At 44.2% G+C, this 13,553-nt stretch overlaps 1 protein-coding gene across 2 annotated transcripts in view; it reads left to right on the top strand.

Annotated features, from left to right (window-relative positions):
- Window positions 1-4,673, top strand: part of LOC115619067 (ceramide transfer protein) — a 93,701-nt gene extending 89,028 nt beyond the window's left edge. The window contains exon 18 of one of the 2 annotated variants that reach the window (XM_030511082.1): window positions 4,197-4,673. Coding sequence is in view for 1 of the 2 variants with exons in the window: in XM_030511085.1 (XP_030366945.1) it covers window positions 4,197-4,237 (41 nt within the window). In the remaining variant the exon portion in view is untranslated. The remainder of the gene's footprint in view (window positions 1-4,196) is intronic. The other variant, XM_030511085.1, reaches the window with a different exon arrangement.
- The last annotated feature ends 8,880 nt before the right edge of the window (window positions 4,674-13,553 follow it).

Genomic DNA, 13,553 nt, shown 5'->3' on the forward strand with positions numbered 1-13,553 from the left:
GACATGTGGGCTGCTGTGTTGTTCTTCCAACAAATGTCTGGGTAGTTGAAATCACCCATAAGAACCAGGTTCTGCTGAGCTGAGGCTTCCTTAAGTGACCTAAATATTGCTTCGTTGGCCTTCTCATCTTGGTTTGGAGGTTAGTAGCAGATGCCTATTGTAAGATCCCCCTTGGAGATGACCCCTCTGATCTTGACCCAGAGGCATTCAGTAGGGCTTCCACAATTACCATAGTTGACTTCTGTACATTCAAGGTTCTCCTTAACATAGAGCGTGACTCCTTCTCCTTTTCTTCCCTGCCTGTCTTTACGAAACAGCCATCCATCACGATCCTTCAGTCATGTGAGTTATCCCACCTTGATGATCTCAAAGGTCTTTTCCAACCTGGTTCATTCTATGATTCTATGTTTCAGTTATTCCTATGATATCATAGCTTTCTGACTGGGCGCTGAGCTCCAGATCCTCCTGTTTATTTCCCAGGCTTTGTGTATTAGTATACAATACACTTGAGGTGATTTGCCTTCTGGCTCTCATCTTAGGAGGCAGTTAAGGAGCATTTTTCTGGCTTCACTCTTCCTTCTAATGGTAAAATAGAGGAAAAAATAACTTGGGCACCAATATTTTTCACATGCATCTCCAGGGCTTTATAGTATTCCTTGATTTTGCTCAGGTTCCAGCATGTGATGTCATTTGTGCCCACATGAAAGTGTAGCAGCGGACAGTAATCTGTACTCTTGACAAGTTGTGGCACCCTCTTGGCAATATCTCAGACCATAACTCCTGGGAGGCAGCATACCTCTCGTGACTCCCTGTCAGGCCAACAGATGGGTGCCTCAGTGCCCCTTAGCAGAGAGTCACCCACTACGAGCACTCGTTTCTTTTTGCAGTATGTACTGTGTACTGCTGGGGGAGCTTCTCCTTGCAGACTTTGCTTGTGGGTGTCTAAAGATGTTACAGTTTCGTATCTAGATTTGGTTGTAATACTGGAGGGTGTGGACTGAAACAAAGTCCTGCTTTTGTGGGTCACCAGGGTCCAAGGTGCCTCAATTCTCAGTGGTGTCTGCTACAGGAGTGTGGTTGTGAAACCACCTATCTATCTCCGTCTCATCTCCTCTGATACTGCACAGCCTTGCAACTCGGCCACCTGACACAACAGGTCCTCAACCTGTGCACAACTTGTACAGGTACTTCCTTGTCTCTGGGAGAAGGGTCCATACACTAGTTGCAACTTACTACCTGTACAGAAGTCTCCTTCCTTACCAGCTCTGTCTGGGTGGAAGTGTCAGACATCCCAGGGGCTTTCTCTGTAGAAACACAGGTTTTAACTCAAGAGGCGAGTGCCCACCATCCTGGCAGAGACCTAGAGCGATTTCCTGGGGTCTACAAGCAGGGTGCATGGCCCTCCCTGCACGCGCTCCTGAGCAAACTCCCATGTGAAATGATGTGCTATGTCCTGGCTGATGCACCATGCCCTGTTTGCCAGTCATGGTCAGTCACAGTCAATCACGCTCCCTAGGGGCATTTCAATCTCCCGCAGCTGCCCCTAGCAATGCCCAAGCTGTGCCAGCCTTCCTAGCAAGAGCTTGGGTTTCCCTGGCTCCAGGAATGCTCGTGTCAACCCCAATCTAGTGCTCAGCTGCAGAAATAACCGTTGCTGCCACTGTGTGTCTTGCCAACTGAGGTGTTCTGGAGCTTGCCCCTGTTCCAGTGCAGTCTGGATCAGTCCATGGCAGATGGTAGGGCTGTGTTTCCACCCCTGGGGCAGTCGATTCCAAGTGTACTGGACACCCCTCCAAGTAAAAGCGAACTGTGGTCTGCACTCTGCTGCCAAAGGGATTGAGAAAAATACATTGGCAGTATCAATTGTGGCATCTGACTTAGCTGCCTTTGACTCCAGTTCATATTGAAGTTCTAGCATGTCTGGTACTGCAGCACTCAGTGGCAGCGTGACTTCATTCAGGTCACAATAGTCTACTGTTAGTCTTCCAGTACAGTTAGCTGTTGGGATCCCTCTGTCACTCCAGAAATATAAATGGGTTCTGCCCCTTGATAGCTTGATGGCATTAGAGTACACTGTCTACCGGTGTCTACTAGAGCCTCATACTCTTGTGGGTGTGATGAGCCAGGCCATCTGATCCACACAGTCCAGTAAACCCGGTTGTCCCTCTCCTCCACCTGGCTGGAGGCAGGGCCCCTCCAATACTGGTCATAGTATTCTTCACTTAATTCTTGTAAAAGGGGATTAGAATTCCTTTCCATAGGATTTGGAGTAAAATCAACTGTTCCACTCTGTCTGGGAAAATGCCTACCAGAGATTGGAGCAGCAACTTTCCTGGAAGGATCCCGATTTATGGTTGTTTTTCCTTGCAATTCATGTATCCGTACCTGGAGCATTGAGGTAGGTTTTCCATCCCACTTCCTCATGTCTTCTCCATGGTCCTGCAGGTAAAACCACAGGGTACCCCTGGTATGTACCTTCTATATCTTCTCTCTTGAGTGGAAGGACACTTACTTTTAATAACTGAGATATGGGTCCATACAAGTGGGGAGCAGGACTTCTCCTTGAACTGCCGGAACTCCCTGGTCAAGTTTTCCACAGCTGAAATGATGGAGGGGGAGATATTGTCTTGATGTGGAGGAGAATAAGAAGAATGTAAAACCTGTGGGTTGAGATAAGAACAGTTTAATAACTAAAATAAAATATAATAATAATAGACATAACTACAAAAATAATCATGATGATAATAATAATAGAGAACAACAAAAAAGGAGAAATAAAAATTCAGAAAACACAAGTGATGCACAATACAATTGCTCACCACCTGCTGACCAATACCCAGCCTGACCTGAGCAGCAATCTGGGCCTTCCAGGTAACTCCCCCCAGTTTCTATACTGGGCATGACATGTTGTTGTATGGAATACCCCTTTGGCTACTTTGGGTCAGGTGTCCCGTCTCTGCTCCCTCCCGGCTTCTCGTGCCCCTCCTCACTGGAAGAGCATGAGAGACTAAAAAGTCCCTTACTTAGGGTAAGCACTACTTGGCAACAGCTAAAACATCAGTGTCTTATCAATCAGCATTATTCTCATGTTAAATCCAAAACACAGAACTCTACCAGCTACTAGGAAGAAAATTAACTCTATCCCAGCTGAAACCAGGGCACATGTAATTTGTTTATTGGTAGCATGAAAAATAAGGGCTGAACAAGTTATCAAGCATTAGTTTTTGTAGACTTTTACTAGTTTGTTTTGCAAGGTTTTGCATGCATGTTTAATTTATGTAGAAGTATAAAAAGATGAAGTATTTTTTTCTCAGCTATTACAGGCATTTTATGTTTTTTCTGAAAAGAACGCGTACTGAAGTTTCTCTGGAGACTCATGAGATTTTGATATCTTAAATTCTACTTATAATTGCATATCTGATTGATAGACTATTATGAAGGTCAAAGTATTCTTTTATATTGACACAATAGTTTAAATACAGGATTTTTATTAATGGAATTTTTCTGATGAACCAGTGTCAATTACTAGAGTATTTAAAAGACTGAGACTTAATTTTTTAGTCTTTCTGATGAGCCTAAGAAAAGGGATTTACAGATTCTTTCTGAAGTGAATGGATATATTTTAATGGTATAGTTTATTGAGCTAATCTAAAATTATTCTAATGTTTAAATGATGATGTGACATTATAAAATAATTTCTCAATCAATTTTGGAGATGTCTGAATCTGTCAGATGTAAGCCTTTTTGCTAAGTAAGGCTTTGCTTAATTTTTGTTAGTATAGACTTGTCATGTACTTCATTATGTATAACTGTAGTGTCAAACCACTTAATTCCAGCTACAAAGTAGCATTTGGTAGCTTGGCTATTAGAGCATGATCTGAAAATGAGTTTTTATCACTTTTCTATGCATGGACATAGGCTACCTCTATTTTTAGGTTCTATTTATTATGTCCGACTCCAAAAGTCTTAGTAATTTGATCTTTCTGTAACAGTTAGCCCTGTAATGATTCACATTTTTAATTCTATATTGTCAGAGAACTAGTGTAGGTGAACCATTTAAAACATGGCTGTCATGAGCCAACAGTAAAGACGTGTTAATAGCAGTGCTGATACTATTTAGGGAGTTTAACAAGTTCTTGTTTTCCTATTAGTGTTCAAAATTTTCAGTACTGTATTTTGTCTTTGCTTACTGGCAGTGATCAGAACAAGACTGGGTGAGCATTCCATGTTGAAGTGACCATGCATAGAGCACTCCATGCTGGAATGAAGGATCGACAGTCTTTTTATGGCCGAAGTTCTAGGCTATGTATACTGAAGTAAAGAAGTGTTGTGACACCACGAGGCTGAATATTTAACACTAGCTCTCTCCTGAATTTTCTTGCAAAATCAGTGTGTAATTATAAATAGATGTATTGATAATATGTATACGGCTATTTTATTTGCTTGCTATAGAAGAGGAAGAATGTGTACAACTTTGAATTACCAACAGTGGTTACTGCTTTAATTTTAAGCAACTTGCAGAATTTCACTATCAATGTTCCTAAGATAGTTGTGCAGGTTTTGTATATGTCTAAAAAGCACAAAAGACAAATGCACATATAGCATACTGTATATGCTTTATATGCACAAAAATCTATGTGGTATTTTGGGGGGGAGGGAGTTCAGTAAAGCCTAGGTGACTTATTAGGCTGCATCAAAAGAAGCATGATCAGCAGGTCAAAGGAAGTGATCCTGCCCCTCTACTCTGCTCTTGTGAGACCTCACTTGGAGTATTGTGTACAGTTTTGGTGTCCTCAACATAAGAAGGACATGGAGCTGTTGGAACAATTCCAGAGGAGGCCATGAGGATTAATCGCAGCACATGTTTCACATTCATGAATAACCTGGGCAATAGTGTCCATTGTTAAGTCCACCCCTCCATCATGAGCCCATCTAGATGTTGCGTCTCTGCCTCGATGGCCTTAGGTGTCATGGGCCCACCAGGCTAAAAATAATTCACCCTTATGTTGCCAATCTAAGTCCATCTGAGCCACTTCAATCTTAGCAGCTTTATCCACCTGCTGGTTGTTCTGGTGTTCCTCAGTGGCCCGACTCTTGGGTACATGAGCATCCACATGGCGTACCTTCACCACCAGGTTCTGCACGTGGGCAGTGATATCTTGCCACAGTGCAGCAGCCCAGATGGGTTTACCTCTGTGTTGCCAGTTGCTCTGCTTCCATTGCTGCAACCACCCCCACAGGGCATTTGCCACCATCCATGAGTCAGTATAGAGATAAAGTACTGGCCATTTTTCTCGTTCAGCCATGTCCAAGGCCAGCTGGATGGCTTTCACCTCTGCAAACTGACTTGATTCACCCTCTCCTTCAGCAGTTTCTGCAACTTGTCCCAGGGGACTCCACACAGCTGCCTTCCATCTCCAATGCTTTCCCACAATAGGGCAGGACCCATCAGTAAACAAGGCATATTGCTTTTCACTCTCTGACAGTTCATTATATGGTGGGGCTGAAGCACACATCACCTCCTCCTCTGGTAACATACCAAAATCTTTGCCCTCTGGCCAGTCCATGATGACTTCTAGAATTCCTGGACGACTGGGATTTCCTATTCGACCTTGTTGTGTAATTAGTGCGGCCCACTTCCTCCATGTAGCATCAGTTGCATGATGTGTAGAAGAGACCCTGCCTTTGCACATCCAGCCCAGCACAGGCAACCGGGGTGCCAGGAGGAGCTGTGCTTCAGTGCCAATCGCTTTTGAAGCAGCTCGAACCCCTTCAGAGGCTGCCAGTATCTCTTTTTCGGTGAGAGTGTAGCTTACCTCGGATCCTCTGTATCCCTGACTCCAAAAGCCGTGGGGTCGACCTCGAGTCTCCCCTGGAGCTTTCTGCCAGAGGCTCCAGGTAGGACCATTCTCCACAGCTGTGGTGTAGAGCACATTTTTCACATCTGGCCCTGTCGGGACTGCTCCAAGGGCTACTGCATGAACTATTTCTCGTGTAATTTGTTCAAAGGCTTGTTATGCTCAGGGCCCCATTTGAATCCATTCTTCTTCCAGGTCACGTGATAGAGAGGGCTTACAATCAGACTGTAATTTGGGATGTGCATTCTCCAGAACCCCACAACACCTAAGAAAGCTTGTGTTTCTTTCTTGTTAGTTGGTGGAGACATTGCTGTTATCTTGTTGATCACATCTGTGGGCATCTGGCGACATCTATCTTGCCATTTTATTGCCAAAAATTGAATCTCCTGTGCAGGTCCCTTGACCTTACTCCGTTTTTTGGCAAAACCGGCCTTCAGCAGGATTTGGATTATCTTCCTCCCTTTCTCAGAAACTTCTTCCGCTGTATCACCCCACATGATGATGTCATCAATGTATTGCAGGTGTTCTGGAGCTTGCCCCTGTTCCAGTGCAGTCTGGATCAATCCATGGCAGATGGTAGGGCTGTGTTTCCACCCCTGGGGCATTTGGTTCCAAGTGTACTGGACGCCCCTCCAAGTAAAAGCGAACTGTGGCCTGCATTCTGCTGCCAAAGGGATTGAGGAAAATGCATTGGCAATATCAACTGTGGCATCCCACTTGCCTGCCTTTGACTCCAGTTCATATTGAAGTTCTAGCATGTCCGGTACAGCAGCACTCAATGGTGGTGTGACTTCATTCAGGCCATGATAGTCTACTGTTAGTCTCCACTCTCCATTAGGCTTTTGCATTGGCCATATGGGGCTATTAAAGGGTGAGCGGGTCCTCCTGATCACTCCTTGGCTCTCCAGTCTACGGATCATCTTATGGATGGGAATCAAGGAGTCTTCGTTGGTGCGATATTGCCGCCGGTGCACTGTTGTGGTCGCGATTGGCACTTGTTCTTCGACCTTCAGCAACCCCACAAGAGAAGGATCCTCAGAAAGACCAGGCAAGGTGGACAGCTGCTTAATTTCCTCTGTCTCCAAGGCAGCGATACCAAAAGCCCATCTATACCCTTTTGGGTCTTTGAAGTACCCTCTCCTGAGATAATCTATGCCAAGGATGCATGGAGCACCTGGACCAGTCACAGTGGGGTGCTTTTGCCACTTCCTCCCAGTCAGGCTGATTTCAGCCTCCAGTACAGTCAACTCTTGGGATCCTCCTGTCACTCCAGAAATAGAAATGGGTTCCACCCCTTGATACCTTGATGGCATCAGGGTATGCTGTGCACCGGTATCTACTAGAACCTTATTCTCCTGTGGGACTGATGTGCCAGGCCATCTGATCCACACAGTCCAGTAAACCCGATTGTCCCTCTCCTCCACCTGGATGGAGGCAGGCCCCCTCTAATAGTGATCACAAGATTGTCCACTTATGTCTTGTAGAAAGGGATTAGTATTCCTTATCACAGGAGCTGGAGTAAAATCAGCTCTTCCACTCCATCTGGGAAACTGCTCACCAGAGACTGGAGCAGCAACTTTCCTGGGAGGATCATCCTTGACCATTGTTCTCCTCTTTAATTCATGCACCTGTTCCTCCAGAACTGAGGTAGGTTTTCCATCCCACTTTCTCATGTCTTCTCCGTGATCCTGCAGGGAAAACCATAGGGTGGCCCGTGGCATGTGCCTCCTATATTTTCTCTCTCAAGCTGTAGGGCGCCTTCTGTTAATAGTTGAGACATGGGTTGGTACACGTGGGGAGCTGGATAGATCGGATAAATCATCTCTCAATTGTTTGAACTCCTGGGACAGTTTTTCCACAGCTGAAATGATGGAAGGGGTGAGATTGTCTTCGAACTCTCGGAGTTGATAACTCACTTCATCCACTTTTGGTGGTGCTGCCTCACTCCAGGTCATTGATGCCAATGAGTGGGCATATGATGATGGTGCACTCCATTTCCGCCACATGGGTCATGTACATTCAACTTCATCTGGATCCACGGATGCATTCCCAGCATCTGGCCTATGATAGATCATCTCTAGAATGGCTGATTCCCTCAGGGACTGGATGCCTCTCTCTATCGTGGTCCACTTGGCTGAGCAACTCATAACATTGTCCTTGTAGGGAAAACTTTCCTTCATAGCTGCCAAGAGCCGCCTCCAAAGGCTGAGGGCTCGCTTCTCTCTTGCAATCGCTTTGTCAATTCCTCCTTCCCTAGCAAGTGATCCCAGCTGCTTGGCTTCCCTACCTTCCAGTTCGTGACCGTCGGCCCCATTGTCCCAGCATTGGAGCAACCAGGTGACGATGTGCTCCCCTGAATGATGGGTGAAATCTTTTCACATATTCCGCAGCTCGGTTGAGGTCCGGGTTCGAGAAGTCACCTCTTCTTCTTCCTCCTCTTCCTCTGATTCACGTATTAATAACTCTTGTTCAGATGCTGTCCCCTGTAGTGATTGCATTGGGACTTCATCTTTCTTCACTGCAGGGGGTTGCTCTTTGTGCCTCTCATTTTCTTTTCCCCTTGCTTACAGGCGCAACCGATATTGGCATGGATTGGTCATTTGGTTTAGCTGCAGTGTCTATCATTGTGGTTGGAGTGGCTGCAGTGTCTGCCTCTAGGGTTGGAGTGGCTGCAGTGTCTGTTGCTGGGGTTGGTACAGCTGCTGTGCTTGGGGGTTGAGTAACACCAACAGATGCATTGTCTGTTGCTGTCAGGGTTTGAGTAGCTGCTGTGCTTGTCACTGGGGTTGGTGTAGCTGCTGTACTTGGAGTTGGAGTAGCTGCATCATCTGTTGCTTTGCCATCAGATCCAGAGACATTTTTTTCCCTTTGAAGGTGCTGGATAGTGTTGAGCAGGGCTCTATAGGCATAGGCCAAGCCCCAGCACGTTGCAGCAAGTTGTCCCTCTCTGGTATTGCCAGGACGACAGCACACCTCGTTTAAGTGTTTTACTAGTTTTTCCGAATGTTGCACTTGTTCAGTGGTGAGATTCCAAAGCACTGGAGGGGCCCACTGGTCTAGATACTTGCCCATACTATCCCACACACCCTGCCATTCATGACTGTCCAGCCTCGGGGAAAATCTCTTGGTGGTCCTCCTATATCGTCATCTAACCCTAGACCAGATTTGAACCCGATACTGCTTAACTTTCGAGATCAGATAAAATAGGGTGTTACCAGGGAGGGATGGCCATGGGTAAAACACACTCCGTATGTGTGCCACCATGCTGATCGCCAGCACAATCAGCAGGCAGGTCTCAAGGGTATTCAAAGGTCATCCAAAACCTTCAGTACTCTCAAATGCTGTTGTAAATAGCCTGGTGGGGGAGTGGGGGCGTGTAATGGAATGCCTCCTTCATAGGTTGACGCCCCAAGGAGAAAAAAAAGATATGTAATTGTTAAAAAATTTCATTATATACCTCCCAAAGTATAGAGGTGATGACCACGCTGGGAACGCCAGCCAGACCAGTTTCACGATCAATGATTCTATTGTATTACAAGTTATTACCATGAAGTACAGTGAAACAAGAACCTTAGCCCAGGCTCCCCAGCCGATAAACTCTAAACCAGCAAATACTGTCTGTAAGTAAGGTACGACATGGTGAGACTCTGAGATCAAGTGCAGCAACTCTGAGAGCCAATAAATCAACATTGTGACAAGTGACGATTAATCTGAAACAATGAATGCTTATCACAAATATGATTAGACACACTCTGGTCAGATCTGTCGTTATCTCAACCCTTCGTGCCCCACGTTGGGCGCCACAAAGAACTGTCGTGGTTTAAGCCCAGCTGGTAACTCGGCTCCTGCAGGGATGGGGAGGAGAATCAAAAGAATGTAACTCATGTGGGTTGAGATAAGAACAGTCTAGTAACTGAGGTATAGTACAAAACCACTACTACTACCACTAATAATAATAATGATAAGGGAAATAACAAGGGGAGAGAATACAGTTGCTCACCACCCACCGACCGATACCCAGCCCGACCCGAGCAGTGATCTGGGCCTTCCGGTTAACTCCCCCCGGTTTCTATACTGGGCATGACGTACCATGGTATGGAATACCCCTTTGGCCAGTTTGGGTCGGGTGTCCTCTGTCTGCTTCCTCCTGGCTTCCCCTCCTCCCTGGCAGAGCATGAGACTGAGAAAGTCCTTGGTCAGATTAAACATTACTTAGCAAAACCTAAAAACATCAGGGTTATCAGCGTTGTTCCCAGACTAAAGTCAAAACCACAGCACTGCACCAGATACTAAGAAGGAGAAAAAAATGACTTCTGTAGCTGAACCCAGGACAATGATAAGGGGGCTGGAGCACTTTCCGTATGAAGACAGGCTGAGAAAGTTGGGGCTGTTCAGCCTGGAGAAGAGAAGGCTGCGTGGAGACCTCATAGCAGCCTTCCAGTACCTGAAGGGGGCCTACAAGGATGCTGGAGAGGGACTCTTCATTAGGCACTGTGGTGATAGGATAAGGGGTAATGGGTTCAAACCTTAACAGGGAAGTTCAGGTTAGATATAAGGAAGAAGTTCTTTACTGTGAGGGTGGCGAGGCACTGGAACAGGTTGCCCAATGATGTTGTAAATGCTCCATCCCTGGCGTTGTTCAAGGCCAGGTTGGACGGAGCCTTGGGCGACACAGTCTAGTGTGAGGTGTCCCTGCCCATGGCAGGGGGGTTGGAACTGGATGATCTTAAGGTCCTTTCCAACCCTAATTATTCTATGATTCTATGATTGTATTGGCAGGTTTTGTTTTGCTTTGTATAATCATAGTTCATTACTGCTTGTTTCTATAATGAATCATCTTCTTACATAAAATGTCAATTAATAACTGAGGGCTGTCAATATCATTATGATTTTGCCTTTTCTATTGTCTTACTCTTATGAAGATCGTTGGCTCTGAAGGAGTAAGAGTGTGAAAAGCTTTATTTCTTTTTCAGATATCTTTATATTTCTATTGTATTTTTTAGTTATGTAATATGTGGTACAGAATATTTGTTATTAAACATGATCCAGAAATTTCTAGGAAGATTCTGTATGAGAGGGCAAGAGTGCCTGAAAGCTCTAAGTCATCTGTTCATGGTATATGTGGACTGCTTTCCTGCGTGATATCTGGGGCTCTCCCAAAGCTGTGAGAAGGTACGCTATGCTATTTATTGAAGTAATTTGGACTACATAGGACAACATTCCCAGCCTAGAATGAGAATGAATACATTATTTTCAGATCCCTCATGTGTTTTCCTCATCTTAATAAAGCCATGCTATGAGGTTTGTGTAGAAAATGAGTTGCACTGATACTTGCCTCTTCATCAAAAGACCATCAGAATAACAATGATTGTCTTATCAGAAAGTTCCCTCTAGTTGCTGTGAGAATTTAAATGTCAGATATTTGCCTGCCTTTGATTCTGGAGATGCTCATTAAGAGAGTGTCATGGTTTAAGCCCAGCCGGTAACTCGGAACCACACAGCCACTTGCTCACTCCCCCCCTTCTTCCTTCCCCCACTTCCAGAGGGATGGGAAGGAGAATCAAAAGAATGTAACTCCCACGGGTTGAGATAAGAGCAGTCCAGTAACTAAGGTATAATACAAAACCACTACTGCTACCACCAATAATAATAATGATAAGGGAAATAACAAGGGGAGAGGATACAATTGCCCACCACCCACTGACTGATACCCAGCCCGACCCGAGCAGCGATCTTGGCCTTCCAGGTAACTCCCCTCTTTTTATATACTGGGCATGACATGCTGTGGTATGGAATACCACTTTGGCCAGTTTGGGTCAGGTGTCCTGTCTCTGCTTCCTCCCGGCTTCCCCTCCTCCCTGGCAGAGCATGAGACTGAAAAAGACCTTGGTCAGAGTAAACATTACTTAGCAAGAACTAAAAACATCAGTGTTATCAGCATTGTTCCCAGGCTGAAAGTCAAAAACACAGCACTGCACCAGCCACTAAGGAGGAGAAAAAAATGACTGCTGTAGCTGAACCCAGGACAGAGAGGACTCTGGCAGAATGGTACTGACTTTGAGGTCTTTTATACATGTCCTATAGTTGGAAACTTCAGAGATTACTGGGTGTTTCACTGACCTATGTATCTCAATAAAAAAGTTTCTGATTATTTTTATTTCCCAAAAGGAAACTGAAAGTCTTATTTGAAATAGTATGGTAGGTGCCTGAAAATAAATAAAAGATAGTAACTTAATGAAGATTTGGTGAATGATTAAATGTGATCTACACAATGTTGAAACATGCAAGCAGATTTCATGCTCCATAACTCTTTTTTTTTGACTTTTTCTAATGGTGCGCATGGAATATGCCTTATTAAAGTTATTCTATTAATTTGAATATGTAGAAAAGTGCCTATGTGTTAGTGCTAGTAAAGCAAATAAGATGAAAATTTGTACATGTTTACTATATCACTAGTTTAACTCCTTATTTACCATTTCTTGTAATTGTTGAACACAGGCAAGTAACTGTTTATTAATTTAATTGGATGGCTTTATTTTACAAAGGTATGGGAAGTTTACAAAGCAGTATATAAATCTTTTGTCATTAGTTCCATACGCACTAAATGTGATGTACTTTTGCAATTTATTCTGCAAATAAAATTAAACTATAGATACTGTTTGTAAAGAATATTTTACATTTAAATAAAGGCACTGGTACTTCACTATAGCTAACCCTGCCCAATCGGAGTTGTAAAAGGCTTAAAGAATACAGAAGGAGTTGCAAGATTGAGAAATAGGTATTAATTGACCTCTTTAAAAATAAATTTAATAAGGCAACTCTCTATCAGCCTCTTAGATTGTCCACATGCAAGTAGCCATTAGGCCTTTTCTTCCAAAAATTATCTTCCTTTTATAGTTTTATAAAATTTCCCCTGTCCCTTGAGTCCACCGGTCTTTTCAGTCACTGCCACATACCTATGCACTCTGAGTTCTCTTCTTCCTATTAATGGATCTGTAGTATTTGTACAGCTGTGGTCTTTGCAGAAGCAGCCTGTGACTCTAGAATGGCTGTTTTGATAACCAATTTGAAGGGCTGAGAACACAGCTATCTATATCTTCTCCATGAGATAGTGTTCTCTGAATATCTGAGTCTGGAGAATTTGGATGTTACTGAACTAGATCTGAAGGAAATTACTTGGTAGGACTTGTACTGGGAATGAGGATGACAGATGGTCATTGTTGTCCTCTCTGAGAACCTGAACATCTTATTTTGACAAATTTATCTGTGAAAAATGTGATGCACTTCAGAAAAAAAACCCAACACAAAACCTTTTACTTAATTGGGCTGAGCTGGCTCTGGCTTACCTGAAATTGTGCAGATTCTCTTTAAACTAATCAGACTGTACACCTGTATTTTTGTGAAGTTGTACAGATAACGCTGTATTTGAATTACCAGTATTCATATGCAGATTCAAAACATGAATCATATTTTTGAGTACCTTGAGTGTATAGTGAACTGTTTGTTCTTTAATAGCTTTAATTTTTTTTTTTTTTTATGGCTCAATATCCAACTGGAGACGGGTAATGAGTGGTGTCCCTCAGGGGTCAAAATCTTCATCAGTGACATGGACAGTGGGATTGATGCACCCTCAGCAAGTTCGCTGACGATGCCAAGCTGTGTGGTTCGGTTGACACGCTGGAGGGAAGGGATGCC

Source organism: Strigops habroptila, chromosome W, assembly GCF_004027225.2.
Source record: "Strigops habroptila isolate Jane chromosome W, bStrHab1.2.pri, whole genome shotgun sequence".
Lineage (NCBI taxonomy): Eukaryota > Metazoa > Chordata > Aves > Psittaciformes > Psittacidae > Strigops > Strigops habroptila.